This window comes from Morchella sextelata (assembly GCF_020137385.1).
Source record: "Morchella sextelata strain SCLS chromosome Unknown scls_8, whole genome shotgun sequence".
In the NCBI taxonomy this organism is placed as follows: Eukaryota; Fungi; Ascomycota; class Pezizomycetes; order Pezizales; family Morchellaceae; genus Morchella; species Morchella sextelata.
In genome coordinates this window covers 1201809-1229418 of record NW_025408623.1, presented here as the reverse complement: position 1 = coordinate 1229418, position 27610 = coordinate 1201809, and the positions used below count along the sequence as shown (strand labels likewise).

Genomic DNA, 27610 nt, shown 5'->3' with positions numbered 1-27610 from the left:
CCATTACTCCCGGCAAAATGAAGATAATCACCGCAGTAGGGGACCATGGTGCTGATACTGGCGGGATGAACTGGTTATACTCTTACGAGGGTGGGGGAGGTGTCGGGGTCTGGGTTGTCTAGATGTCTGGGCATATTGTGAAGCAAAGAAATGATTTTCAAACAGTCTGCACCTCTCGAGGAAGGCGGCGGAAATCCAAATTTATCCTGCAAGTTCTCGGGGGCAGACCCATGTACTCCATGTATGTTTGTGGTTCTTTTTTCATTTGTATTGTGTGTGGTGGTAGTGATATTGCTGTGGTGGTGGTTACGGTGGTGTGTGTCTGCCAATATTTTTCCCCACAATCAGCAACGGTTGCAAACAGTCGACTTAAAGCTGATCACTGAGACAATTACAGACCCTCGGTTAACTTTGCCTCAATCCGCAAAGGGATCCACAACACTCTTTTGCGGATGCTGCTTCGGTCCACCGACATTCATTTTCGCACCGCACCACCTACTTGCCGAACCCTTCCTTTCACAATGTTTTCATCTCAACGGACAATATTTCGGAATGGACCAGCTGCTGGTGCTACCCGGCGGAGTATGGATGGGTTTTATTTTTCCCGCGGGAAATCTCCCTTATCCCCCCCTCTGTCGAGACTTAGGGTCCATTCCTGAAAACACAGCTGCCGAGTGGTCCATGGCGATGGTGGTGGTTGCAACAGTGGTACCAGAGAGGAGCGTCATCACGTGATGGCATATCTTTTCTTCGTGTTTTTTTTTCCTTCTCTCGCGCGCCCCGCATATTGAAGGGAAGGCGAACAGAACGGACCCAGACCAGCAAGCACCACACGGCACACCGTCCCAAACTTCAAACAACATGTTCCCCTGGCCACGCACCCCCTCTTCCTCTCCTTCCTTCTCCAGCTGCTATTCTGTCTATCCCACTCCCGTTTGCCGGCTCTTATGTTGACGTTGACGAGCAGCAAGCAGCAAGCAGGCAGTACGTCGTGTTTATATTGTACGTCACCAAAGGAGGCGAGCATGAAATCACTTTGCTGCTGCCCTGCATGGATGTGTTTATACGTCATGATTTTCCCTTTCATAAGACGTGTACCGGGATTTACCATGCATTTTTTTAAGCTTTTTATCCACCAAAGAGACCACACGGGTCGAGTGATCATTCGTGACTGCATGCCTACCTCGAACACTTTTCCAACCCCCCCTTGAAAATAAAGGCTGTATTTTGTGATACCAAGGTTTCGAGTCAGCCAACAGTTGGTTTCTGTCCTCCTGCAGCAATGTAATGACGAGTCTATCTAGTAGAGTAGATATGCAAAACAAAGCAAACATCTTCGGGGCTAAGGTACGGGTTCAATATTTACGCAAAAAATACGAAGATAGATAAGCCAAGACATGGGGATTGTCGACCGTCTTCCTCAAGGGTTTGATAGGATTATTCTTGTTTGGCCCGAAAAACCAAGTCACCCTTGCTTTCGGGATTTTTCTTTTTCTTTCCTGAGGCGTTTTTATGCATGGACCGAGCACGTCAGGAAAAGAAAAGCACAAGGAGGAGGTGAATGAGGAGAGGAGTGCAAGCCTTCGGTAAAAGCCATAATTCAGAGAGAACCCTCTAAGCACCTGGTTGGTTGCGCTCATTACCACCAAGATATAGTTTAGCTCTTAGCGTTTTCACTCTCAGTTCCTAGTTGAAACATGCTTTTGTAGCTCAGGAATTCTCATAGTCTTTCTTGTTTTTCATGTACAATTTACAGCGTTCCCTTATGCTTCATTCCTGGATAGATATCATCCTAGATGAGGCCACATAAATATCATGGTCCCCACGGTGCCTTAAGCGGTTCCTGGTGAACAGCCGACTGGATGGGTCTCAGAAGATAAGGGACTGGTTAACGGGTTTTATAGGACGCGCAGGATAATTGCGCACAAGGCCTAGCGTCTCTGCGGCGAGGGACGTCAATGATTGGCTGAACATCTTGCTGGGCCTTTTACCTCGACATGTGAGACGCGAGAGGCGAGCGCAACGCGTTTTTGCTCATCCAGCTTTGTAGCCTGAACCAACCAGAAATCCTTGCTAGTCTTGTGACTATCCCTGTTCCCTGCGTCCACAAATACCATGCCGGTTCCGCCGAGATTAGCCTGCCCCACCGGCCGGTCATTGGCCCGCGAGAAGGGCAGCTAACCGCGTCGGTTTGTTGCTCAGCACTCTGCTATTGCTAGGCAGAGCCATAGCGAGGGAGTGAATGAGGGAGGACTTGTTTGTGGTTTGTGAGTGAGCCATCGATTTCTATTTGCTGCCTGCAGGCATGCAGGTCATGGTCCTGGGCTGAATGAGAACGAGGTGTGGTAGGTGGAGGTTGTGGGAATAGAGAAGAGTAGGAGCTGTGCAAATCAGTCTCAGTCAGCCACAGATATGTCAACCTACGGACCCCCCCTTTTTCGGACGCTCCCGCCTCCAGACAGATAGACACAACCGTATTTTGCTTTTGCATGTAATGTATGTATGTATGGATGTATGTACTCCGCAGATGCTCTCCCGAGTCTTGTTTGGTGATGAGTGAGGGAGAGCTAGACAAGAGGCTCCTCACGGTGCCGGTACCTAGAGTATCATACATACACCCTCCATACATTCGCATCAGCGACTTCTGTGGACCAAATAAATAATTCAAAAGTCGCTGGAGGTGGGCAGCACCCGCTGCTGCACAGCACAGTACATCCATTACCTCGACTGGCGGAATAACCCATCCACGCACCCACGCAGCAGCTCTTGTCTGCAGCGTGCATAGGACCGAGAGAGGCGCCAAATGTGATATGTCAAGTGAAGAGCTGAAAGAAATCCGATATGTAGATACGCTCGGACCCCCAATGGATGATCCAGGCCGCCTTCCTTGCACTTTGTGCAACGGTAGTTTTACGCTGGGGGCGAGTGGGTACCACACAGTCGTCTACTCTTTGAATCGCTCACATCTCAGTGCTATATATGCCCCGCAGGTTCTTCATCAGTATCACATATCACTTTGCCTCGCAAAACCTTTTTCTTGCCTACCTACTGCTGCTTGCAACTTTTTTGCTTTGAAGCGCTCCTCGACAAGCCTTCCTTTCCCTCGCGCCCGCGGAATTCTGGTGGGTTCCTTACTAGAGGGTGATCCAACACAACCGCTTTCTTAGTCTGAACCTGCGCACAGTGACTTTTTTTCCTTTGCCCTTTACTCACTCCCCCTTGTTGCTACTCTTTTTTGCCTCGAGCTGCCCAGCAAAGCCAGCCAATCCTGCTGCTGCACTTACCCATACCAGGAAGAAGCTTCTTTCCCCAGCTTTTTGATATCCTCCCCCCCATCGTTCCTTGGTCTCCTCGCTTTCCCCCAAATTTAATCTCCAACAACATCCCGCGGATCGTCGATTGTCGATCCCCAGTAACTACGTACCTTTGAAAAAGAAGTATACCTAGCGGTCCTCGTGAACAATAGATTTACCTTCACTGGCTGCTGCTACAAAACATTCGCGACAAAAAGTCAGCGATCGCGATCGTTACCACGCGCATTCCCGACACACATCAGTTCTCATATCGAAATCCCTGCGACTGCCGGGGTATTCTGGGAGATCTGACAGGACATTCTGTGTGCTCAACAACGGCATTCTAGAATAAAACCACTAATCGAAGGCGGTGAGATTTTTTGTCGCGGAAGGCCGTTTATATCGCCTTGACGCCTTTTTGATCGCCCATCTATCTCATCTCAAGCAATCAAGCAATCGAGTCCGGCTAATTGAGATCTGATCGCATCAGATCTAGAAAACGGCCGATTTGATTGCAGCTTCGATCGCGTACGTCGTGTAGGAAGTGCACGCGGAAGAATAGTGCGTTGGTGTGGGGAGCTAAGCAAGGAAGCAAGGGCAGAGGTTGATAGAAGCTTTTTTTTTACAAAGGAGGCTGCGCGAAAGCTTGTTTGAGCCTCCAATAGCGCTTTAGTTGCAGGCTTGAGATAGAAGTTATTTGTGGTTTGGTGGACATTTGTTTTCCACAACATTCACAAATAGCAACCCAGCTGCTGAGGTGGACCTGGAATGACTTTGCTTGGTCGAATCCCTACTAGGGAACCGCATTTTCCTGTGTCATCGCCGGTGGACAAGTCGCCCAATAATATGCAGTTTCGTTCGAAGTCCTTTGCGGTACGCTTTTTGATGTTCCTATCATTTCCCTCCTTTATTTTTTTTTTACCTGCAGAAAAAACATCCTGTTCTCTACACTTCTATATCAATTCTTATTTAAATATTTTGTCCAATCGTTCAACTTTCAAAACTTCTGTGATTCTTGAAAAGTGGCTCATTTATGTCCTCAGGCCCATATCGGAGAGGTCAAGAACCTCCAAAATTATTGCCGCAATACTGCTAGCCAGTACGCACTCCTTATAGTCGACTCGCACGGAACCTCTCAGGTGTATGGGTCCGATGCTTTTCAACCTCACCTGGATGCCTGGTTTGCAGACCATGTCCGCAGTGAAGCCGCCCAAATTTCAGTACAATCTGTCCAAAAATGCGGGATGCAGCAACGCAGCAACGGAATCAACTACGACAAGGACGATCAATCACCGAGACAGCTCGATATCGCTGCTGATGGTGATGTGGATGACGACGATGAGGGCAACGATGAGGATGGTGTAACTTGGGCGGACGCAGAGGGGGAGGACGAAAACGGTGACCACTCCAGCAGACAGCAAACACCCCCACAATACGGCGTTGATAAAATAATGCGCAATGCTCTTCCACCGCCACCTGAGGATCAGCGTCGCATGATGCGTGTCAATCATCGCAAGCGATCGCTCGACAACGAGACAACGCCAGGAAAGAAGCGGCGCCCAACCGTAAAGCGAAATGTGCGCAGATCCTCATCGTCAGGCGAATCTGGCGATGTTGTTCTACAAGAGGAGGTAGAATACAAGGGATTGGACATTACGAACGAGGAAGAGGTTAATACCTTTTTCGAGACCCGTCTCCGACAGATGCAGCAGCTTGTTTGCAAGGTAGTCGCAAAATGTTGGATTAAAGTTATCGAGCCCAAGAAACAATCGAATTTCCCTTACAATCGAGGCGAGGAAAGCAAGCCGTCATGGTGGCCTGCGAACGCCCGGCATAAGGAGCCAGATCATTTGATGAAACCTGGTATGTCACACCAATCTTTAAAACCAACATGAAGAGTGGTTACTAATTGATCCATAGAACGTCTGAGATTGCTGTTAACTATGCTTCGCTGCCGAAAGGTTCCTGTGTCAAAACTGGAAGCTGCCACAGCTGAAGCTACAGCCCACATTCCCCTAGAGAAAGCACCGCTCCTAGAAGAGATTTACCGTGTTGCAAAGCTAGAAGAGCGTTTTCTAGCTGGTGGACTTGGTACCTTCCACTTATCTCTGATATTCGATCATACCGTTCCAATGCTAACTAAATTACAGCACCTGGAACTCTGTGCTACGTTGCAGCTTCAGAAAAGATCGTCAAAAGTCCAAATCAAAAGGCGCCTTCTCCTAAAATGATTGGAGGTGGAAACTCGTCCTCGTCCCCAGCTAGTAGTGTGCATGCCGGAGGATCTATTCGATCCAACTTGGGCCGTAGGATGTCGGCGGCTAGCCCAGATGGACAGCAGCTTTCTCCAGTTCTCACAACTAGAGATACCAATCTTCGAGTTGCTCCCAGAATTAACACAGGCGACGCAATTGCGCCAAACACAATGCCTCGTCTGCAACCGCACAATCACAATCCCTTTTCAGGGACAAGAGCCCAGGCAAACATTCAGCCTCTCAACCCAACTGGGGCTCTTGGATATAGTACTGGTGCCTTTGCTCCTCAATCATCAGCTGTTCAAGAGGAACAGCAGGAGTACATGGGTAACCACCAGATTCCCATGTACTTCAGTGTCTTGAGCCACCAACAACAGCAGCAGCAGCAGCAACAACAGCAACATCGTCATTCTGTGTCTCATTTCCCGGTGCAAAACACCCCGCATCTCCGACGCAGTAATACGATGCCTGCTGTCCCCCAGACGTCAGCGGCCTATCAGAACTGGAACTCTCAGATCCCCAACGGCATGCCTAATGGTTCAATGGTAGGCGGGGGAGGGTTGTACTCCCCTTACAGCCCTAGCGCCCAATCTCAGCAGTCCCCGCACGGACCCCACCATCAAGTGCATGGTGTCTCGCAGACTGGGAGCACACCTCCCACGCCCGTGACTGCTTCTTCGTACCAACAGCCGATGCAGCTACCCCCGCCTCTCCCGCCAATGCATCAGCATCAGCAACCTCTGGTCACATCTCCTCCCCATGAGATTGATGGAGGCGAGAATCGTAACGAACAGTACGAAAACCATGCCATGCCGGCTCCTATGAGGAATACTCACAACAACTCCGGCATCAGTTACTCCGACTTTCTCGCCAGTGACTTGGCAAACGCTGAGAACTCTGCTGGGAATGTTAATGATGGCCAGCAGGCTGGTCCAAGCAAGTAAATAGCATGTTTTTCTTTCAGTATCTATTGGGGAGGTGGAGTTGTGAGTTTAAGGTTCTGGCGTAAGGAGATCAAATTTTTTTTTTTTTTTTTTCAACTGCATGGGTTTTTGTTTGCCAAGATATGGAGGCGTTGCGTAGGTATGGTTACGCCGCGGAGTTTTATTCTTTTACTTTAGTATCAATGATACGTACGTGCCGCAGATTGAGTCGGAAGCAAGCTTTACTCTATTTCTTTGAGTTACTTCTCTATTTTTCTTTGTTCATTTTGGGTTTTATTTCATTATGGGTTGGAGGTATTCCTCTTTTTTTTCTTCTTTTTCAGAGATGCTTCCATTTTATTTCTTCACTGGTTTTGGCAAGAGATTTGTTAATACCCATGCTCTGCTGTATATTTAAATTGCTAGGCATTTGAGCGTCCTATCCTTATCATTTTTTATGTCAATATATCAAGTACTTTCTATCATGTTTTTTGCCTATATTTTTATACCAAGCAGTTGATCATGTATGATGTTCTTTTTTATTTAGCGGGAGGGTTGAGCTGGGAGTCGTATTCAAGGTGTTTGTGGGGATTTACAAAGATATTGTGTTTTATTTTATTCTTGTTTTACTCCAATCGGTGCATTCTCAGACATATAACTTCACGGGTAAGGTTGAATTTCCTCGTCATTTATAGGACTGAAGAAGGCGGGAAGTACTGCGGACCACTGGGAACTCCACTTATTCTTACTACAATACACAATACTATCAAGCATCTTATCAAAGTTTCAGTTCCTCCGATTCGTTCACCGTCAGTGTAAAAAACACCATAGTGTATCGGGGTCTACTCAAAGTAGATATTTATACAAACGGATGTGTGTACAGGAATAGTGACAATCCCGATAATATCCGTCTCCTACCATCTACCTGCATAACCCTGGCCCAAATTCTCAGAATCTTCTCTGCAGCAGATTGGCCACTGTAGGTACATGAAGATTTACAGCATACCCTCCTAGCTCATGGTGGGGTAGGATAATTGCGGGGTAGTGGGAGCGATGCCATGGCGGGGAGTTACCGAGTGGGGGCTGAGTGGGGTAAGGGGCCGAGGAGGAAAGGTGTATTAACAAGGGACTCGAGAAAGAAGAAAGTAGAAAGAAAAGGAAGTTATGAAAATTTGCATATCACCAAGACGACTAGGGCGGCGTTGACGAAGATAAAGAGGCTAATGATCTAAGAACTGACGAATGAGCTCAATGATAGGCTACACGATCTAGATATATACATGAAGTCAGACTACTCCGGCACAAACATCTGTCGTCGTCGTTTAAAACAAAAGATAAGAAAGCTTATTCTTGGTAACACATTACATGTATGCAGGGTCTCCATGCGAGGTTTGGCTTGGATGAATCTTATCCGGAAGACAGGGATCAATCATGTGAGATCACTCGGCCGTAGTTCAGCAGGGGTACAAGGCGAAGAAGGTAATGATATAATTGCAAATCATATAGCTCGTACCATGGATATGGTGAGTTAAGTACATGTATGTATGTACAAGTACCTACCTAGTACGTATGGGTATTTAATATAACATGTAGAATATATAAAATATGCAAGCGGTATTTAGAATTAGGCCACACAGCTGTACAGTTAGTGAATGAAATTAATTAGGAGGAAATCATGTGTCTTCAGTTACTTCCCGCGTTTTCCCAAAGTTCATGCTGGCGTTCGGAGAGATTCTGATATTTGCACTTTTCACCGCTGTCGTTCCTCTTGCCAAGGTAAATATCCGAAGTTGACGCACAAAGCGCGCACACCTTATCTCCACCTATTTCCACATCTCTATTCAACGACGGCCTACAGAGGTGGCCATCCGAACTTGGAGTGTGTGTGTGTATGTACTTAACTCTCACCGAAAAGATAAGTCTCCCTTCCGACAGTATATTTCCAATTACATATTGATACACACTATCCAGGTTCTTCGCGGGGATAGAGGGTCCTTACGCTAGTAGTCATCCTAACATATTTGTAAGTAACCGGGGGACAACCCCCTATTGCAACAACACCGCAGTCCTATTACCTCCCCAATGCCCATGCGTTCCTTAAACACGCCCCCAGGTCCGCCTCCACCTCCACCCCGCAATAGCTGTAAACGAGATCATTTAGCCATTCTTTATTGGGCAGAGGAGTTCAGCTCCGAAAGGGATGTTGCATCTTGCAAGCTAGTTTCAAACTCGTTTCTTAGTCTGTCTTGGTCCAAGCTCAGAATTGTCTGTTGCAGGTTACGTGTTCCACATGAGAGTCAAAGAGGCGTGGTTACGGGCAGGTCTCAGGGAGTGGTGGATATGACTCTTGGCTCCTGAATGCCAGCCCACGCTTATGGGTCACGGTCGATCATCAGCATTCCTGTGGCCGACCCGTGTCTCTCGCACAAACCATCAACGGGTTTAAAGCATTTCTAATGCACGCCACAGTGTTCCAGCTTTCCAGTTTTGTGTTCCCGACGCCATTGCGGGGTGTTATTTTAACTATTGTCTCAGTAGCCCTAAGAGGCAAGCCATCCTCATCCCCCCTTTCGTGCGCTATAATTTTATTCACGTTAATGTATACGTATGATTGGTATCGACGCTCGCCGCTCAAACTGCAAGAACGTAACCAGTATGAGGTATGCCGATGCCGATTGACTGACTGATCATGGGATATATATCGGCACAGATGGGGACCGAGTTGAGAATTGTGTCGGGGGGATGGGTCTGATCAAGATCCACTCGCCGAAGTTCACCTTGACATACCGTGAAGATGAACAGTATTGTGCTTCTTCTGTGCTCTGTATCCTTTACAGATGTGCCGCGACCATGACCACCACGGCATCAATAAGAATACTGAGGTTAGGTCTAATGAGGACACTGGATATCTTCACTGCGTTGAGAAAGCGCGATTGATGTGATGAAATAGGAACCCAGGCTAGCTTCAGGAGATGTCGTTGCCGTTCTGTATATGATTACCTAAATCACCAATCCTCTCACCTCAAGACTGGTTAACCAATGTTGATTCGTTATTGAAACTTGGCCTGGTCTACAGGTTTTCTTGGTCTTTATATCCGCATTCATACCGCGTCGAGAAGGCACTTGGGGAATGAAGGCACTGTAGAGGGGTAGTGATTCGCGTCGTTTATCTGCCAACGAAGGCGTAAAAGGTGCGGAACCGTTACAGGATGAGATTTAATTAGGTGGGGGGCGGATCAACTACTATACAGAGTAGGAGTTGGGTGGCCTTGGGTGAGAGTACTTAACCTTGGACTTCTAGAGTAGATCCTAGATGTATAAGGATGTACCTATGGAGCATTATTCCAATGTCAACAATGAACTTATTGATTATCGGGTAAACCTAGGTGATGTCCACGTGCAGAACCCTAGCCCACGAATATCTTGAGCGAGTTTCACAAACTTTGGAGTCAACCCCTCTCTTCTGGACTGTTACACGGCCACTAGTGCTTATGCTGACCTTGGCGGCCTATGGTATCTACAAAGGGAATTGGTCTCCTGCCAATAGCGATTCATGACTTAGTCCAGCATGTGATTACCCCATGCTAACACCTCCTGTTTTCTAAGAAGCACGCGCAGAGGCTTGATACGAGGCTTACTTCTCCTCAGCGTCCCTTGCATGTAATATATATCAACGGAGCATATAAACTGACACTGGTCGTCATGAATTGGTTATGTTTGACCCCGGAGTTGTATTGCGCATGCCTGCATATGAAATCATCGATATTGATGAATTTTCATGTTCGAAATTGATGGTGTGGTAGATAGCTAAAGGCTACGTCATTGGTCTGTCGATCTATCAGTAAGTTTTGAATCAATCGAAGAAAGAATGTTTGGAGGTCCGTGCCGAGTGATGGCCTGTGAGTGAGCAAGCTACGTAAAAGTTGGTATGGATTTTATAGTCATGCATGGTCTAGACCTCTTTAATCAAGTCACAGTCCTATGGACGGGACTCACGGAAGTACCTCCATAAGTATGAGTGTATGGGTGTTTGTGGCTGATGTGTGGTGATCGGCTTATTTGATTGATACACGCTTTCAAGTATATATGATGCCACCCGCGGAATGCATCACTACCAGTGCGAATACAATATGTACTCGCTGACGCTTGATATAAGATATCCCTAAACGCGCCCTCAACTTTTGATAAGCTACAAGTTGAACTTGAGTTGCGAAACCCAGAAGTGATTCGATATATATAACCTAACATAACCTAGGTATCGAAAGATGGATAATCGCGGTAATTATGCTGTGCGGACAAACTGGAAACAACACAAGGTTGCACCAGGAATGGGTCATGCAAGGACGCGCTTCAGCGACCAGGTCAGGTGAGCTGTGATAAAAGCCGAGTGACGTTTCATGATTGAATGACTCGTATCTAAAGGGAAATTCAACGACTCCTCTGCGGAGTAGTTTGATTCTGATGGGAATCTTCATTGAATAGCTCGTCCTATTATTCTCTCTATACTTGAGTATAGCAGGGCGGGGAGTTCTTGTTACGGCGGGAGCTCTCCGGCTCTTTGTAAACTCTAACGGCGGCGGTGCTAATTCTCGTATAGTCTAGGAGAAATATCGAAACAAGGTAGTGTATGTATATATACTGTGTTTTCTCGTCCTTGGAAGTAGGTCTTGGGGGTAGGCCTTCAAGGCAGGTCCTAAACTGTACCTCTCCCTATATTACTGCGCCTCGAGATTCCTCTAGTAAGTTTAAACTGCTGTAATACCCGTTCGGCGTTGGCTTGAAATCGAAAATGGTATATCCAGCCCGAACCGCCAGAGCCATAGCTGGGGTGTGTGTATGTCCTTGACCCATTAATACCTCACCACAATCCATGATTGTGGCAAATGGGAATAGTGAACAGTCGTGCCAATGACGATCAGGAGGGTTATCGACCAAACGCGAGAAAAAGACTTTCTGTGACTGAAGTTACGGTCTTTAATACTGTCCCATCTGGGGTACCGTAGTCGACGAGCTGAGTCCACTCGAGCTCACAGCTCGAACATAATGCTCTGGCAGAGCCGTGGTGATGAGTCGGGCTTTCTAGAAATGTAGATTTGAGTACTTGGCCTGATCTATCAGTAGAGTTGTTATCTGATTTTTAAATTTTCTGAGAAGCCCGAGTTTTATTGCGACCAGATGTAATGCCACAAGTCGAGCAGAGCAGGCTTCCTAAGTCGATAAGTGGCCAATTCAGAAGATATTATCCCCCATGTATGGGACGGATCAGCTCTTAAGATAGTTAAAGCTTTCTTGACCATGTTAGTAGAAGAACGTGGTATATAACCACGTTGAACACAGAACTCTCGAGGCCGAAATAGAGGCTGAGGTCCTTGAGCTGTCTATATCAGCTTGCAGTAGTGGTATTAGAGAATATGGTGTTCGTGTAGTTAGCCAAGAGCCGGTCGGGCTGAGTCGTGGTCGGATTGGGAAAGGACAGAAGTGAGGGGCTTGGCAGTTGTATTGTGTCAGGATTAGCTAGGATGGATAAGAGAGGAAGGTCTCTCCTCCTCTCGGAGAATCATGATGAATAGTAATACAATGATCAGTCATTCAAGATAGTATCACTTCACAGCTAGTCCCGTAAATATACTTGTATCCCCGGGGGGGATGAAGTATATCAATTTTTGGATGAGTCCTGATTGTTGCTGGCTTGGATTGTTGCCCCCGTCTCGTTAACTCTCAGAGGGGAGGGAAATCATCCTTCAATCCCGCGCCTTTCGCCTTGTTCGGGACCTACCTTGTCGAACAATGCACCGTGAATCATAATTTGAACCAGTTAGGCGATCCATTGATGGTTCTAAGCTCGGGCCATGCGGATACCGATTGTCCTTGGTGATTGCCCCACCACAGGCAGGTACCAACTCCCTCTCTTTCCTTCCTCTCCTGCTGTCCTGGCTGTGAAAAAGAGTGTAGGTACGCTCGCTCTTCGCTTCACTATAGAAAGTTTGGTCCATATAACGGAGATAGCGGGGGTCGAAATCTCGGGACGGAATGGGGAGGATTCAAAAAGTTTGAACAGCGATCCCTATGTGGGTATCTTTCTATCTTTTCCGTAAACCATTGATCTGTAGCAGCGTGGTTGCATATATGAAACTAGATTTTGTGTGAGGAAGCTCTTTGTAGGAATGGTGTTACCAGGGTGGGTGATGGGCCGAGAGTGAAAAGTATGATGATCAGTTGAAGTGGCTGATAGGCTCGTCAAGAAACTCACCTGGGATAGGCGGCTTTCGTGAGGATGGTTTTTAGGCTCCGTCTGGAAGCCGCCCAAATCATGGTGCAACGCCCCACACCACAATCCTGGTCACAATTTGACACGATTGGGATTTGGCAGATTTTTGACTGTTTGGGTACACTATGGGCCAATGGGCTCGGGGATCATGATTTAGTAAGTTCTACCTTTTCTCTATTTACTTCAAATTGTATCTGCGTTGTAACGGGTACGCCCCACTAAAATCCACACCACAACCATCTATAAAACTCCATCCAAGGTGACTGTTTGGATCCCCCAAACCACAATCTGGTCTGATCCCAATCTGTACCACCCAAAATACAATTGATGGGGATTGCGGTTGCAACGCTGCCATTTCTCCAGACAGAGCCTTAAGGGTTTAAGGCCTCGGCCACACTCCTTTTCCTCACCCTTCCAAGAGAAGTTTCTTCTTGGCAAGCGAGTGATACATCATGACGCTAAATCTACCTTACCTAAACCCATCATATGGAATTTTCATTGTCCTTGATCGCCGTAGTATTGCGGTTGGAGAAGCACATTGAGGGGGAGAATAATGGGATATATTGAGTTTCTTCCGCCTCGAAGGAGGTCGGCCTCAAGTCTTTGGCTGTGGGTGGGTACGGTGACATATATATTGCAACATTCATGGCGTAAGAAATTTGAAGACCTCTTTAACAGTATTAGTTATGCTCCTACCATCAGGGCTGAGTTAGGAGGGCATGCAATTATCTCCAATATTCTTGACAGAGTGGGGGGCGCTGTTCATCGAGATACATCGATATCACTTGGGGTTATACCTCGGGGTATCTCGTGCCCATTACTGCGCACGAGGCCTCTTATAAACGGGGATATCAGCTGTAATCGCATGGCTGAGTGCGAGCTCGTGGCTTCAGCGCGATGCTCACAGAAGGCTCTGATCGATGACCCATTATCTTCTCTAATAATATTAGTTCTCTCATAGGAGTAGACTGGGATACTTTAATTTTAGTTTATGTGTACCCGAAACTCGTAAAAAATAGGCTGTGATCTTTCTTACTCTTGTTGAGCGGCTACAGGGCCATCGGAGCTCGGAGGGAGTCGTTGAGGTATGTTTATACTCGTGGGTAAGGCTGTTTTGGAGAAATAGTTGATGTGGTTCGTATATTACGCTATCCTGAACCCCCCAGAAAACATGGATAGTAGGAAAGTGACAGGTCTAGCCTCAAGTCCTCGCTTTAGCACAGTGTTTATAGATCCAGACATAAAGGTGCCAGCAGCTACGCCAGTACCAAATATCTTGCTTTGTACTATGTGTAGGCATCGTATGCAAAAAAAAAAAGAAAGAAAAAAGAAAAAAGAAAAACAGGACCGAGACTTTCGAGTGAGACGGCAACCAAGCGGTGGACCTAAGGTAGCCTTTCCTTAGACAATATATATGACGAAATACAGAATTAAAGCCCAGCTCATTACTAGGCTATTTTGTTATCAAGGGCCAAATATCCACACAATATCCGCAGCCCGTAACAAACAAAGAGGATATGAGGAAGGCGGGATATCAAGCGTTGAAGACACCGAGTGATACTTCATGACTGCAATTCACATCAGTACTAGTCCAGCTATCTCGAATCCACAAATCCACCCTCTGTGGTAATATTGAAAGAAAGTGAAGCTGAGAGGTAGGGAAAGTGGGGGCGCAGGAACAGGAATAGAAGAAAGGGAGAGCCTGGGGCTGGGCATAGAGAGACTGGGTTGAGGTAAATTTATATATATGGCCCTGACCAGCTGGTAAACTTTAAGTGTGTTTGTGGATTCTGGCCCGTCTATACGTGCGGTTACTTTGTAACTATCTGCACACACATAGTATAGCTACATATACGGGTGTCTGCGGAAAGAAGCGCAGAGCTTGGTTGGAGATCTGTTCGCACATATCACGAATAGTCTTCAACCCCGGCCCAGCGCGCGAAATGGGCAATGCAAACAAAGCCTTATAAAATATTCAACTCATTCTCACCTACGAACAACAACCTAAAGCCTCTAGCCCTAGTTAGATACCCCCGACGAAGTGTAAGAAGCCGGCGAGATACTCCGAGTGATATCTCATGATTCCGGGCACCAACATACAGTCATTCAAACTCCTTCACTTTCCCGCCTACTCTACTATATCATACCAAAACGTTAAGAGCTAGTGCATACTGAAAATAAAAACCGGCCAGTATAAAAGTAGAGGAGCTCCTCTACACCACGCCCGGCGACGCCGAGAGGTCTATGTCGAAAGGCCGGGCCGGGAGAGACTTCCAGTATATGCGCTACTCTATAAGCCGGCGGATGGACACACTGCGCGGTAAAATTTATGCGCAGGTGCGGGTCGAGCCAGCAGCTGCGGACGGTCCGGTCAGTCGGTGGTCGGTCGGCGGGTTGTAGGGTCTGCAACATTGCGTTCGCTGCCGTATGAAGCTCCGGGTCTCTCGCGCGCATTCACGTCTGTCGGCCAGGGCTTGATATACCGGTGCACGGAGATCTAGAGAGCGAGTACATGTATGTAGCGGGTGAGTGATGGGCGAGAGGTAGGAGTGTTGATGGTCGACGCAGCGCAGAGGCAGGCGTGCCAGGCGAGACCGAGTATGCGCGCAGCGGACGACGACGAAGCCCATGTAGGCAGAAAGCTTGAAAGAGTGACTCAAGAACAGAAAGTCTCTAATTGTGTCGATACGTCGTTACCCGCAATAGCATCACACGATCTCACTCGCCGCAAACCCCGAGTTCGGGTTCGGGTGCAAGACCCGATGAGCCAGCAGCCACTCGACGTCTCCGAGTGTGCACACACGTAACCCACCCAAGCCATAACATACGCCCGCCCGCCCATGTTGACACCGCCCCGCCAAGACCCCACCACGAAAACCCGTCATCTCGATCATTGGCCAGCCCACGACACGAAGGCTGTAACCACACCACACCACGCACCACGCACCACCCCGTAATCCACGACCACAACTACAACCGCAGCCCATAAGCACAACACTCAACCCCTCTTTCTCGCCTTATCGCCCGACCAATCACCCCCCGCGTCCCCTCCGGTGAGGGTCACGTTACCGGTGAGCCACGACTAACGGCCTACCGCCACCTGCGTGCTGCCTGATACATGTGGGCACGTATTGCACCATACCTGCACGCTCGCGGCGAAACAAACCACACGCAGCAACCGTTGCCTTCGCTTGCTCTGTCTACTCTGCCTAGTCTTACCGAGACGAAAGCTTAACCTTGATTTCTGTCTGAAACCCTTCCAGCGACGCTCTGAAACGTCGGTAGACGTCCCCCTCGCCCCCCTCGACGTTTTGTACCCGGGGTAGAACGAGGGTAAAGGGTGGCCTTATAAAGGTACCGGCGCCCCGGGAGTAAGAAAAAAGGGGAAAGGGAAAGTCTTGACATGTCATGGATGGGTGGGTTGATTTCTATAGATTTTATCTGCCCACCTGCCTGCCCCCCTGATCAACCCCCGACATCGACCGTGACCGTGACCGTGGCCGTGGCCATGACCGTGGAGGTCCGGCTGTTTCTGTTCATCTGGACTACATGTGCCGGTGCGGGGGAGATTGAGATGGTCTGTCCGATCGATGGTGAATATAAATTAGATCCAGATAACGTCCGGTCAACCAGACCAGACCACCAGGGACAGGCCTCAGAAGGGGCCGCCCGGTATGCAGATAGATAGTAGAGTACATGCAGAGAGATAAAGGAAAATAGTACAGAGAGAGTGTATAGCTTGGTAACTAAGGGGGTAATATGGTATAATGATGATGATGCAGATGAATAAAAGAAATTGTAAAGAAAAATGCTAACAAATGATTGTCTGGCCGGTGGAGAGGCGACAAGAAATAACAACAAAGGGAAAGCCTCAATCCCCTCTTCGGAAAATTCACAAAAGAAAAATGCAGTAATCAAAAATGAAAAAAAAAGTATAGAGATCTCCCGAGTAAATTGAATCCTCTAGCGCCTAGCCATTGAATCTTGGCAGTCTGCTGTAGTCGTTATTGGCAGTGCCCTTGCAAGCTACCCATAACAACAAGAGCTGCCATCAGGGTATCCCGTTTTTTTTTTTTTTTTTTGTTTGGTTTTTTGATCCTTTTTTTATATCCCCTTTTTGGCACAAATACCACTCCCGGAACCATTGCACGAGTAGTGCAACGATATATCGCAGGGCGCTCCGGGAGAGGTGTGGTAATGCAACCCCAGCCCAGCCCAACCCAACCAACCCACCAGTATAAACCCCCAAAATTACAACCAAAGTAAAAACTCCAACCCAATTCCAGGCCGCCCTAATCCAAACACCATCCCTCTTCGGTACAGAGCGGATTGAAAAGAAAAAAACAAAAACAGAAAAACACAAAAGAAAACCAGATATGATAGAGTCGAATAATCCGATGAAACAGGGGGTATAGCTAAGCTAGACGTATGCGGCAAATATGCGATTTGAATATCCCTACGAGAAAAACACAGCTCGGGGATCTAAAAGAGAACTTGTTAGCCATGCTCTGAGATATACCAACTGAAATGCCTAGCTAGAATCGCACGAATTGGACAGAGAAGAGGGCCGGGAATTTGGACAGAAAGCGGATCCGATTTCTGCATGTCTTACTGGTTGCATGACCCAACCATTTCTGTCCAAATTGCCCGAAACCTCAAACCTCGTGTAATTCTATTTTTGGCAAAAATAAAGAGTTTTGTGTGGTGCTTACCCATGGGCCTGCCGTCAGGAGCTATTCCATTCTTTGCGAGCTTTTGCACCATGTATAGCTGGCGGGCTTCATCAAAGTTGACTTTCTGGCTCCTCATGATTTTGAGGATTTCTTTCTTGGAGGCGACGTCTAGACCGGCACGCGAATCGCCGTCCTGGACATTGCCGGCGAGACTGAAGGCATCGGAACTACATAGAATTAGTATCAACTTCTGAATATCATCAAGACGCGGCATTGGGAGCTAGTATAGCTAGCTAGCTGTCCAGAGCTATCGCTTACCTCAATCCGGCCTCGATATCGCCCTCAAACGACGAGCTTAGACGGTGGTATGCATTCTCGGGAATGATATTTGAGAGAAACGGTAACCAACGAGAACGAGTAATATAGAGGCCTATTGGTGACGCAGGGGGAGAAGCAGAAGGGGAAGCAGAAGAAGAGTTAGGCTGCGATTGCATTGAATATTGTTGCGCAGAACGAACGGGGGATGGAGGCGGCGACGACATACCGGTTGAGATCACCATTAAGAAGATGGCCCACGACCAGAGGATGTAGTTGTCTGTCAAGATGGCCATGACGAGAGGGGGGGGTGTGCGGATGTTATGTATGTTGTGGTTTACCTGCACCTTATTTTTTACTATTGATTCCAAGTTTAGACTTGTATGTTCTTTCTCGGTATGGCTTTAGGGAGAAGCCCTTTCTTTGGAACGAACGGGTTTCTAGGCTCGGGGTAGCTGTATGCAGATGTAGGTAGCTGTGTGGAGAGGAATCGATATGCGGGGGGTAAGCGGAGGGGGAAAGGCGAGACAAAAGAAAACAAGGAATGAGTGGAATCTAGCAGAGCGGCAGTTTTAGGATGTGACAAAAGGGAAATGGATGTGCTGTTTGGCGTTTTTTCACTGCCAAAGTGGAAAAGAGCTGATAGAGATCTTGGTTTGCAAAGGAGGAACAGTTTTGGGGAGGAAAGGATCATCAAGAACTTAACGCCAGGCGGTTGATCCGGAACCGTCAATGGAAATAGAAACGCATGACGGGGGATGTTTGGGGTGCCTTTACTTGGCTGTGGCGGTGTTTTAGAAATCACTGGGTACGGTTACAGGTTACTCCACATAGTAAGATGGAGGAGTGGTGTGTGTTTCGCGCGCGCCCGGGAGCTTGGTGGATCGTAGGCGGATTGGCCGGGGGTGATTAAAAGTAGGCGTCGTCATGTAAGTCATGCGGCTTAGGTGCAGGAGTCAGTGCGGTAAACAAAGCCTATTGTCTAAGTCTGGCGGTAACTTGTGTAACTTACAGAACGCTGCATGCCAGAAAAGGGAGAGGCATCTGCAAACAGAAAGGGTTCATTCCAGACTTGACTAGCGTCTAGAAATAGAGACGAGAGTCTGGCCACAGGGGTGACGGGAAGCGATGATTCTTGCTTTCTAGAACGTCAATCGTCAAAAGAACCCTGGCCTGATAAAGTCGTAGGGCGGCTGATGCATGGGGTTTGGGGCTTGGGGCTAGGTCGTCGGAAACCCTGGTTACCGTCACGGATTGCCCACAAACCCAAACCGTTACGCCAGTTGACCAAAAGTTTCACCCCCCCAACATTACAAAGACCACCCACCATTTCGACGCCGTCAATATCGCTTTTTAGGTCAGTAATGCCATTCTCAATCCCGTCGTCATTCGAGTCTAGTTCTGCTGGAATTTTGTGCCTTTGTGTTTCGCTCTTTTGGGCGAAATATTGAAGAGTCTGGGAGTTTTGGAGTTTTAGGGTTTTGGAGATATTGGATGGAGGAGATGTACCTCAAAAAGAATGAAAGCTTAATTAAAAGGGGTTTACTAAATACATAGCTCCCACAGGAACCCTCCCACATCACACAAATCACCAAACTTCACAATGTCGAACGTTGTCGTCAATGTCTCCTCTGACCTTTTGTGGGCCATCACCAGGAACAACTCCTCCTACATCGTCAAGCGTGGTGTTGGAAATGAGCGGGCCATCTTCTCCAAGGAGCCTTTGAACTTGACCAACAAGCACTCTCGCAAGGTATTTTTCCGAGATAGATAGGCCCTCGAGTCGATTGCTGACTTAGTAATAGTACTCCGGGCTTGTCAATGAGAAGGTTGGAATTTCTCTACATCACGTGCTCTGTGCACTAATCAGGGCTATTAATTAACGAGTGATTTTCTGTGGATAGGCTGTTGGCGTTCAGGCTAACGAGAATGGCGGTGTCACTTGTATGTTTAAGTTCTGAAATGGAGGAAGAAAGAGAGGGGGGGGGGGGGGGTACCTCACGATATAAGCCACTAACATGGACCACAGTGATCACCAAGAAGAGCCACGAGAAGTACGGCTCAAAGCCCGCCTCCCTCTACGACACCACCGCGTTCTCAAAGAACAAGTCCCAGCGCAAGTAGGTTTACGGAGAAATGATTGACCGGGGGAGGGCCAATGATAGGTTGGGTTAGCTGACAAATCGATCACTCAAGGACCTACGTTGCGATTGTCAACCGTGTCGCTAAGAAGTACTACCGGTAAGTTATGATTCTGATATTTGATATTCGGTATCTTTCGGATGGCTTGCTGACTTGATGTTTTCACTTCAATTAGACCCGACCTCCGCCAGGCATGTTATTCCTGTTTCCCTTAACTCCCGTACTTACCCGATAGCCGATCCTAACAACCGAAACAGGAGGCTGTTGCTCGTGCCAGTGCCATCATGAGGTCGCAGAGACCCGTCAAGCCCACCCCTGCCAGCAAGCCGAGAGGTGTCAAGGCCAAGGCCGCCGCCGAGAAGGCTTAGATAAAATAAACGGTTTTGTATGGAGAGTGGGGGTCTCTAAGCATTTTTTTTTCTCCTGTAGTGAAAATAAATGAAAAACTTTACTTTTTTCTTTTCTTTTTCTTTTCGTCTGCATACGGTACTGGAATAATTGCCCAGCTATCAGGCACTAAGCCATCTATCCGATTTGAGAAGCAAAAATAACTCTGGAGTAACCCACGTGTAAGGCAAAGAGGTTAAGCGCATGGAATTGTAGTAAATGGCTTTTCTCACGATTTTCTCCGAGCGAACCACTCGGTACAATGCTTGTGCGACCGTAGTTCGGCCCGCGGTAGACATCCCCGCAATTATCCGAGGCGGAGCTTCGGCCGGCGAATTTGTAGAATCCAATACGTGAATCGTTTTTGCGAAAGGTAGGGATGTAGGGAGATGTAAGTGTGAAATCCACAGCGTGGGGTACATCTGGCTACGATGAAGATGAAGGACTCGATGAGGAGTGCATGTGTTCGTATGTAGCCGGGACCCCCGCTGCTGCGGGATTTGCAACGTCAACCCAACCCCACCATGACCCCACCAAATACATAAAACATCAATTGATCCTGCTCATCCCCTTTCAAAGTTCTCTCTAATCTTCACTCACTCGTCCACTACTTAAGAGATTACTTGGAACTTCATTACTTGACACTACGACTTTATTTCCTCCTCCTTATTATCCCGACACCGTAATCAAAATGGTCAAAGCTGGTAAGAAGCCTATGAGGACTCCTTTATTTGGTTTAGTCGTTATTATTCTTGCTAACACAGGATGTAATAGTTGTTCTTGGTGCTTCCGGTGGAATCGGACAGGTAAACAAAGCACCTCTTGAGGATTTATTTTCGCATACTCTCTAGATTTGTGATGAGAACGGAAACAAAACAAAACAAACAAAATGGAAGAGCTCAGTCATGCTAACGAGGTCCTATAACCATAGCCTCTGTCCCTCCTCCTCAAGGCTAGCCCCCTCATTGACGAATTGTCACTATACGATGTCGTCAACACCCCTGGTGTTGCTGCCGATCTCTCCCACATCTCTTCCCCCGCAGTAGGTACCTCTTTTATCCATATTGTACTGTAATAGTTGAGCTTACATCGATATTTAGCAAATAACTGGATATCTCCCTGCCGATAATGGCCTCGAGAAGACTCTCACTGGTGCCGACATCGTCGTTATTCCTGCTGGAATCCCCCGTAAGTTTGGTCATCTATGTTAACAGGCTTCATGGGCATTAAATATTAACTACTGATAGGCAAGCCTGGAATGACTCGCGATGATCTCTTCAAGATCAACGCCGGAATTGTCCGTGACCTTGTCACCGGCATTGCAAAATTCTGCCCCAAGGCTTTCATTCTGATTATTTCCAACCCTGTCAACTCAACTGTGCCCATTGCCGCAGAGATCCTCAAGGCCCACAAGGTCTTTGACCCCTCCCGTCTCTTCGGTGTAACTACTCTTGATGTTGTTCGTGCTTCAACCTTTACCGCTCAGATCACTGGGGAGAAGGACTCGCGCAAGATCGTAGTACCCGTCATTGGTGGTCACAGTGGAGAGACTATTGTTCCTTTATTGAGCTTGGCCAAACCTCCTTGCGACATTCCCGCTGATAAATTGGATGGACTTGTCCACCGTAAGTTACCCGCCTGGCATCTTATTTTTTCAGGCCTTTCATCTGACAATCTGGTTTTTCAGGTATCCAGTTCGGAGGTGACGAGGTCGTTGCGGCTAAGAACGGTGGTGGTTCAGCCACCCTGTCGATGGCGTTTGCTGGGTTCAGGTGCATGACATCTAGCTGAATGGTTGACTTCTAAGCTAACTTACTTGAAAATAGATTCGCTGAATCGGTGATCAAGGCCCTCAAGGGCGAGAAGGGCATTGTTGAACCCACTTTTGTCTACCTACCTGGTGTCTCTGGTGGTGATGAAGTCAGCAAGTCCCTTGGCGGTGGCATCGACTTCTTCGCTGTCCCTGTTGAGCTCGGAGTACGAATTACCCACCCTTTTATTAATGAAAATAATGCCGTTGGGATGACATACTAACTATTGAATAGCCCCAAGGTGCCGTCAAGGCGACAAACCCCATCCCCCAGATCAACGATAACGAGAAGAAGCTTCTCGAGGTTGCAATCAAGGGACTCAAGGGAAACATTGATAAGGGTGTCGAGTTCGCGAGAGCGGCTGAGCCTGCAAAGTTGTAAACCCTGATAAAAGCTCTTTCCTATCACTCGTTATGCTTAGGTGTGAAGCTAACAATCGGCTTCATGATGTATTTGTAGATAAATATTTTTACCGACTATTTAAAAAGAAAACAAAGAGAAAAAAACAACTGGGGTTAGAATTCAGCGTCGCCAACTGTCGTTCGTGTATACTTGGATTTCCTTTATACCCCTTCAATTGAGACCCAGGTATAAAAGGATCACTGCTATGGGAGGATTCTGAGATAGAAACCCTTTTTTAAGGCTTGTTTGTTGCATAGTATATACCCAGGAAACGGACATGCGTATTTTCAGCAAGATCAATCGGATCAGTTTTTTGTGACCGATATAAGGTGAACTTGATCGGTACTAATCTTGAATTTGACGAACTCCCCCAAACTCCCAGACCGTTCTTCTCCAGTCTGCCCAATGAACAAAAAAAAAATAAAAAAAAAAAAATGTAGGATTATCTCAAATTCACGCCGAGGATATATCAATTTTATAAACCACCGTTTGCTTGTAGCTGGGTGAAAGAGTAGAAACACCATTAAAGCGATATCCCGGAAACTCACACCGCGGATTTAGATATTGTCTCTATCTTGAACGTCGCAGCCGGAAGTTCTGTTGTTTCTGCCTGAACACTCGCATTCACTCCCATATTCGCCAGCGCTCCTCTAACAATACCACAAGGGAACCATAGGAACTACATTCACTCATGATTAGCTCAAAATAAGGAGGAACGATAGATGTATAGTTATACTTACAGGTTGAGCTCTGGCAACAGCATTTCCGCCAGCCTCTGAGCTCATCCGTGCAAAAGGACGGAAAGTATTGTCGGTTAATACATAAACACCCTATACCCCGTTTTGTCAACACCCCTCACCTCCAGATAAAAGCTCTATACACTGATGGGTAGCTTACACGGTGATTTGTCTTTAAGTTGTCGATCTGCTTCCTAAAAACGATAGTCCACAGGTCTTTACAGATGAATTTTATAACATCGAGTGTATCAACCATTCTGGTCCGGTCTCTCGAAAACCTATACATTCTTTTGTTAGTGTTGCAAGAACGAACCAGCTCCCAGCTTCCGAACAAACCTCTCCACGAGCCCTTGTCCAACCCGATACCCTAACGACTCAAGGCGGTAAAACATGGCCTCCCTCTCTTCTTCATCATCCAGCGGCTCATTCGTCACGCTCAACTCATTCGCTAGGCGGTGCGCCAATGGGACAATCTCGATGAGTAAGAGGTCTAAGCACGTCGAGTTTAGAAAAGAGGCATGTGGGTCGGATGCGTTGTATGGGGGCAACGGCGCATCGAAAGACATTATTCCTCTTTCCAGTAGAAATTCGGATGTCCCCAAGGTAACAGGCGGGAGTGGGTGGGAATGGCAAGAGCGTTGATGGATCGGAGGAATCAATGTCCCTTATTAGGAATGTATAGATCGTCAGTCGTTGGGAATACGGGAGGGACAGCAGTGCATCTCCCACGGGAAAGGATGCTTGTATAGCGTTTAAGCGTTGAGCGTGGTGTTTTCAATGAGATTGCAGCTCCAGAGTTCAGTTGTAGCCCCCATGTGGCTGAACAGGGGATTTCAAGCCACTTTTACCTGCATCATCATTTGTCACGTGATACCCAAATAGAACCAAATTCCCTAAGCTAGATGATAGGATATAATTACTGTAGGTACATGTTTGGGCTAGCACAAAAGATCTGAGGCATTTTACGTACACTTAAGCCCTCTTGACCCAGTAGACTATTCATTCGAACTGAAATAAGCTCACGAAAAAAGCACAAAACCATTACTCCGCATAATAGAATTCTTAAAAAAAAAAAAAAAAAAAAAAAAAAACCCTTGGTAAAAACAACACCGATACCCGCGAGAAAAAAAGTTAACATAAGACTAACGGTTTAAGGTTTAGAGAGAGAGAGAGAGAGAGAGAGAGTAAAGGAGGGGCAAGTGATGGCCTCAGACCCGTCAAGCAAGGACCAGAGGTGCATCGGCTAAATGAAGACTAGGATATAGTAAAGTTACTATTAATTGAGAGTAGGATTGAGAACATTGAGCTGCATATCACCGGCTGTCGAGCCCTGGCAACGAATCATAATATGGAACTCCTGGAAGTCTCCCATTGCCAGAATTGATGCTCGCGGGTGCCATGAACGAGGTTGTCCGTTTTGAGGGGTGCAGCTGTTCGTCATCGTCATCGCTCTGCGTAAGATCAATAACGTGAGAAATTGGCCGTTTGCCGCTGCCACTTCTGGTCAGTGGTGACGCTTCCCCAGACGATTGAGCAATAGGCGAAACAGATGAAGGGGCTGCTTCATCCTTGATCTTTGTGACACGACTATCTAATATCTCAATGATCTCATCGCCGTAATTATCATCATCAGAGTCAGGCATTGGCGAATTTGTCGCCGTCGCAGCAATGGACCATCGTCCATCAACGTCAATTGTTACTGATTCCACAGCTTTTGGTGTGTTATTCAAGATGTTGAGGAAATATCTTGAAGAATTAGCAACCTTTGTAAAATAAAAAAGAAGGCAATATAGGGGACATACTGATCAACCACAAGACTCTTCCATCCGATACTTTTGTTACAAGTTGGACAGCTCCATGTCTGTTACTGTTAGCTATCTATCTAGACAAAATGTTGACATCAAGAAAGAGAAGGAAAAATTACCGGAGCTTGCTGCTGCAATTGCAAAAAGGATGTACCATCAAAACATTGGATATGGTTGCAGAATGTACTGCGAACAGGAAGATTGATGCGAAGTGTGGACAGTGGACATTTTAAAGACATAATACTAGCTGTGGCTACAAGGTCGGAATCTTCGTTCTTTTTGACCACTACAGTGCCGTTCGTATCAGAGTAAATACCAGCTGGGGAAACAGAATACTCACTGTCAGCAATGACAGTTTCTTTTGCAATAAATGCTCCAACGCGAAGTTTCTCAACAAGTTGATCAACGGATTCTTGCTGTACAAGGTTTACTACAAACGCAAACTTCTGGGGGAGATAAGTTAGTCTTAGCCGTAAACTAGGCACAAAAATTTGACACTCACTTTTTGGGTAAGAGCATAAGTAAGAGTAACTTCATTACGATATAATGCCTTCTTGTTCAATATGTAGTCGGTGATGTCAGCAGGCCTTGTAGATCCAGGTTTGTTTTTTAGCCCGCGAAGATTAAGCCCTGAGATTTGCTCGTTGTTTACACGAAGTTCAACTTGATGCGGAAAAGTTATTTCTGTATCTTTCGTAAAAGGAGTTATGCCATCAACAGCTGCGCAATATACCATACAACGGTAAGATTTATCTGTGAGCTGTTGCATATCCGCGGGGGGTAAGTTAACTATGGCTGTAACGGTGTTGCGATGAGTGTTCATCACTAATTTACATGTTAATACTTTACTCTTGTCCTAAAGGGAAAGGATTATAGTATATAAATATATATATTATATGGAGGGAAGAAAAAAGAAGTAAATAAAGGAAGAAGAGAAAAAAAGAAATAAGATAAGAGTAAAAAAGGTCCACCCCTCGTACCTGGGCATTGTTCGATAGTGCTAAGTGCCTTTAAAACGGTGTAAAAAGGGCTCTCTTTGAAATGTATCCGAGTAATATCTATAGAAGGTTCAAGTTAGTGTAATTGCGTCAAGGCCAAGAACAACTAACGGGTAGGAGCGCAACTTGAACTATTTTGGGGAGGATACGGCTGAGGCACCGCGGTTGCGGCAGCGGAGGCGGGATAGTGTCCTGACCCCATATTGACCACAGGAGGTGAACCGTAACCGTTGGATGAAGGGAAGCTTGCCGGGGAGGCTGCGCTCCTGTTAGGTGTAGGCGAATCTGAACGATAGATGAGTTGCTTAACTCTGTCGATGCCTGCGGTGTCGTTGGCGTTCATGAGGCTTTCAATATCTTTGGGTAGAATTAGAAAGAAGGAACAGTGGCGGACAAGGGTAACTAAGAGGTGACATACATGCTACCAGACGCTTCTGCAGCATAGCCTTTAAACCACTTGCAGGCTGACCCTCTGCTTTCAAGACAGCCTGAAGCTGGCGAACAATCAGAGAGTTCGATACATGCCTGATGAGAAGCTGGTTATCATTACGGGAGAACGAGGACATTTGTTACAAGCCAAACGCGGACGGCGGACGAGTGATGTAGAACAGTACAAATGCTTGTGGGAATATCTAAACAGGTTTGAAAGCGCGCGAATTAGGGCTACAAACAAGAAGAAGAGACGTTGGTGGGAAGGGGAGAATGCGAAGGCATATAGACGAATGTCCCGAGACGTTAGAGATGGACGGGGAGCGGCGATGGGGAGGATGTGGTGGTGGGCGGGCTTTAGAAGGTTCGGCTGTTATGCAACAGTCAATCCGTTTTCTCTCGATGGGTTAGTGAACGTGCGATATGGGCAGGGTATAGTATCATCCCTACATGTAGTTACATGTATCCTATCGCGACTGTGACCGGGTTCTTGATCGATCGATGTAGGGTAACCCATCCCAACTACATGTACTCAACCTTTCTGCATCTGGTACCCTGCGCACCTACATGTACTTCTAGAAAATCGTACCCATAGTCAGAGCGGATTCATAGTATAATATCTACATTATATCAGCTTGTTTATAGCTCGAGGACCTCTGACTATCAAAGAAACTTCTCATGTTCCTAGTTGTAGGGCCGGGTAGCTCGGTTTTTTCCAGGAACGCAAGCTTCCGAATTCGAATATATACTCCCTATATATCTCTCGGTAGATATATAAATTTATTATCTGTTTAGAATCACCTGAATAAGAATGACTAAAGTGCCCGTCTGAATCTAAGAGCGGATATAATGGATGTACTATACTGGTGTATTGTACCTACTAGTCGTAGTTTTTGAATGGGTATAATCCTCCAGCTCAATATAATCTTGGGGATGGATCACATGTACGGTACCGGTACGTCACCTGGCGGGTGCTCTATTAAAGTGATAATGACATAGAACTGAGTGTATCCAGATAAATCATTTTCTCCCACGAAACATCGGCTCCTCCATTTCATTGGAGTACATGTAAAGTATGTATTTATGTACATACATGCACCGCATGATGTGATTACATGTACTCTCAACGGTTATGTAGGTAGTCCTACAGGGCATTGAAGTTGCTCCTTCAA

The 27610-nt window shown here is 46.9% G+C and overlaps 7 protein-coding genes across 7 annotated transcripts; 4 read left to right on the top strand and 3 right to left on the bottom strand.

The window, feature by feature from the left end:
* Positions 1-230: 230 nt before the first annotated feature.
* H6S33_012538 (uncharacterized protein) lies at positions 231-735 on the top strand (the record flags this gene model as incomplete). Its single annotated transcript, XM_044843899.1, has 3 exons — positions 231-241; positions 398-582; positions 647-735. 3 exons carry the CDS (start codon positions 231-233, stop codon positions 733-735), a joined length of 285 nt encoding a protein of 94 aa, XP_044695187.1.
* Positions 736-4061: 3326 nt separating this feature from the next.
* Positions 4062-6492, top strand: H6S33_012537 (uncharacterized protein; the record flags this gene model as incomplete). Its single annotated transcript, XM_044843898.1, has 5 exons — positions 4062-4166; positions 4337-5156; positions 5214-5384; positions 5444-6341; positions 6402-6492. The coding sequence occupies 5 exons, from the start codon at positions 4062-4064 to the stop codon at positions 6490-6492; spliced, it is 2085 nt and encodes a 694-aa protein (XP_044695186.1).
* A 10703-nt stretch (positions 6493-17195) lies between these two features.
* Positions 17196-18023, bottom strand: H6S33_012536 (uncharacterized protein; the record flags this gene model as incomplete). The annotated part of the gene is made up of 4 exons (XM_044843897.1): positions 17196-17221; positions 17452-17639; positions 17731-17842; positions 17957-18023. 4 exons carry the CDS (start codon positions 18021-18023, stop codon positions 17196-17198), a joined length of 393 nt encoding a protein of 130 aa, XP_044695185.1.
* Positions 18024-19330: 1307 nt separating this feature from the next.
* On the top strand, positions 19331-20237 carry H6S33_012535 (uncharacterized protein; the record flags this gene model as incomplete). The annotated part of the gene is made up of 7 exons (XM_044843896.1): positions 19331-19480; positions 19533-19556; positions 19632-19671; positions 19757-19847; positions 19924-19968; positions 20045-20060; positions 20127-20237. The coding sequence occupies 7 exons, from the start codon at positions 19331-19333 to the stop codon at positions 20235-20237; spliced, it is 477 nt and encodes a 158-aa protein (XP_044695184.1).
* Positions 20238-20947: 710 nt separating this feature from the next.
* Positions 20948-22448, top strand: H6S33_012534 (uncharacterized protein; the record flags this gene model as incomplete). Its single annotated transcript, XM_044843895.1, has 8 exons — positions 20948-20960; positions 21031-21062; positions 21188-21298; positions 21357-21444; positions 21504-21881; positions 21944-22028; positions 22083-22233; positions 22302-22448. 8 exons carry the CDS (start codon positions 20948-20950, stop codon positions 22446-22448), a joined length of 1005 nt encoding a protein of 334 aa, XP_044695183.1.
* A 565-nt stretch (positions 22449-23013) lies between these two features.
* On the bottom strand, positions 23014-23772 carry H6S33_012533 (uncharacterized protein; the record flags this gene model as incomplete). Its single annotated transcript, XM_044843894.1, has 4 exons — positions 23014-23148; positions 23210-23299; positions 23367-23484; positions 23543-23772. The coding sequence occupies 4 exons, from the start codon at positions 23770-23772 to the stop codon at positions 23014-23016; spliced, it is 573 nt and encodes a 190-aa protein (XP_044695182.1).
* A 747-nt stretch (positions 23773-24519) lies between these two features.
* H6S33_012532 (uncharacterized protein) lies at positions 24520-26575 on the bottom strand (the record flags this gene model as incomplete). Its single annotated transcript, XM_044843893.1, has 8 exons — positions 24520-24952; positions 25009-25067; positions 25131-25297; positions 25352-25457; positions 25514-25836; positions 25992-26069; positions 26121-26366; positions 26428-26575. The coding sequence occupies 8 exons, from the start codon at positions 26573-26575 to the stop codon at positions 24520-24522; spliced, it is 1560 nt and encodes a 519-aa protein (XP_044695181.1).
* Between the last annotated feature and the right edge of the window lie 1035 nt (positions 26576-27610).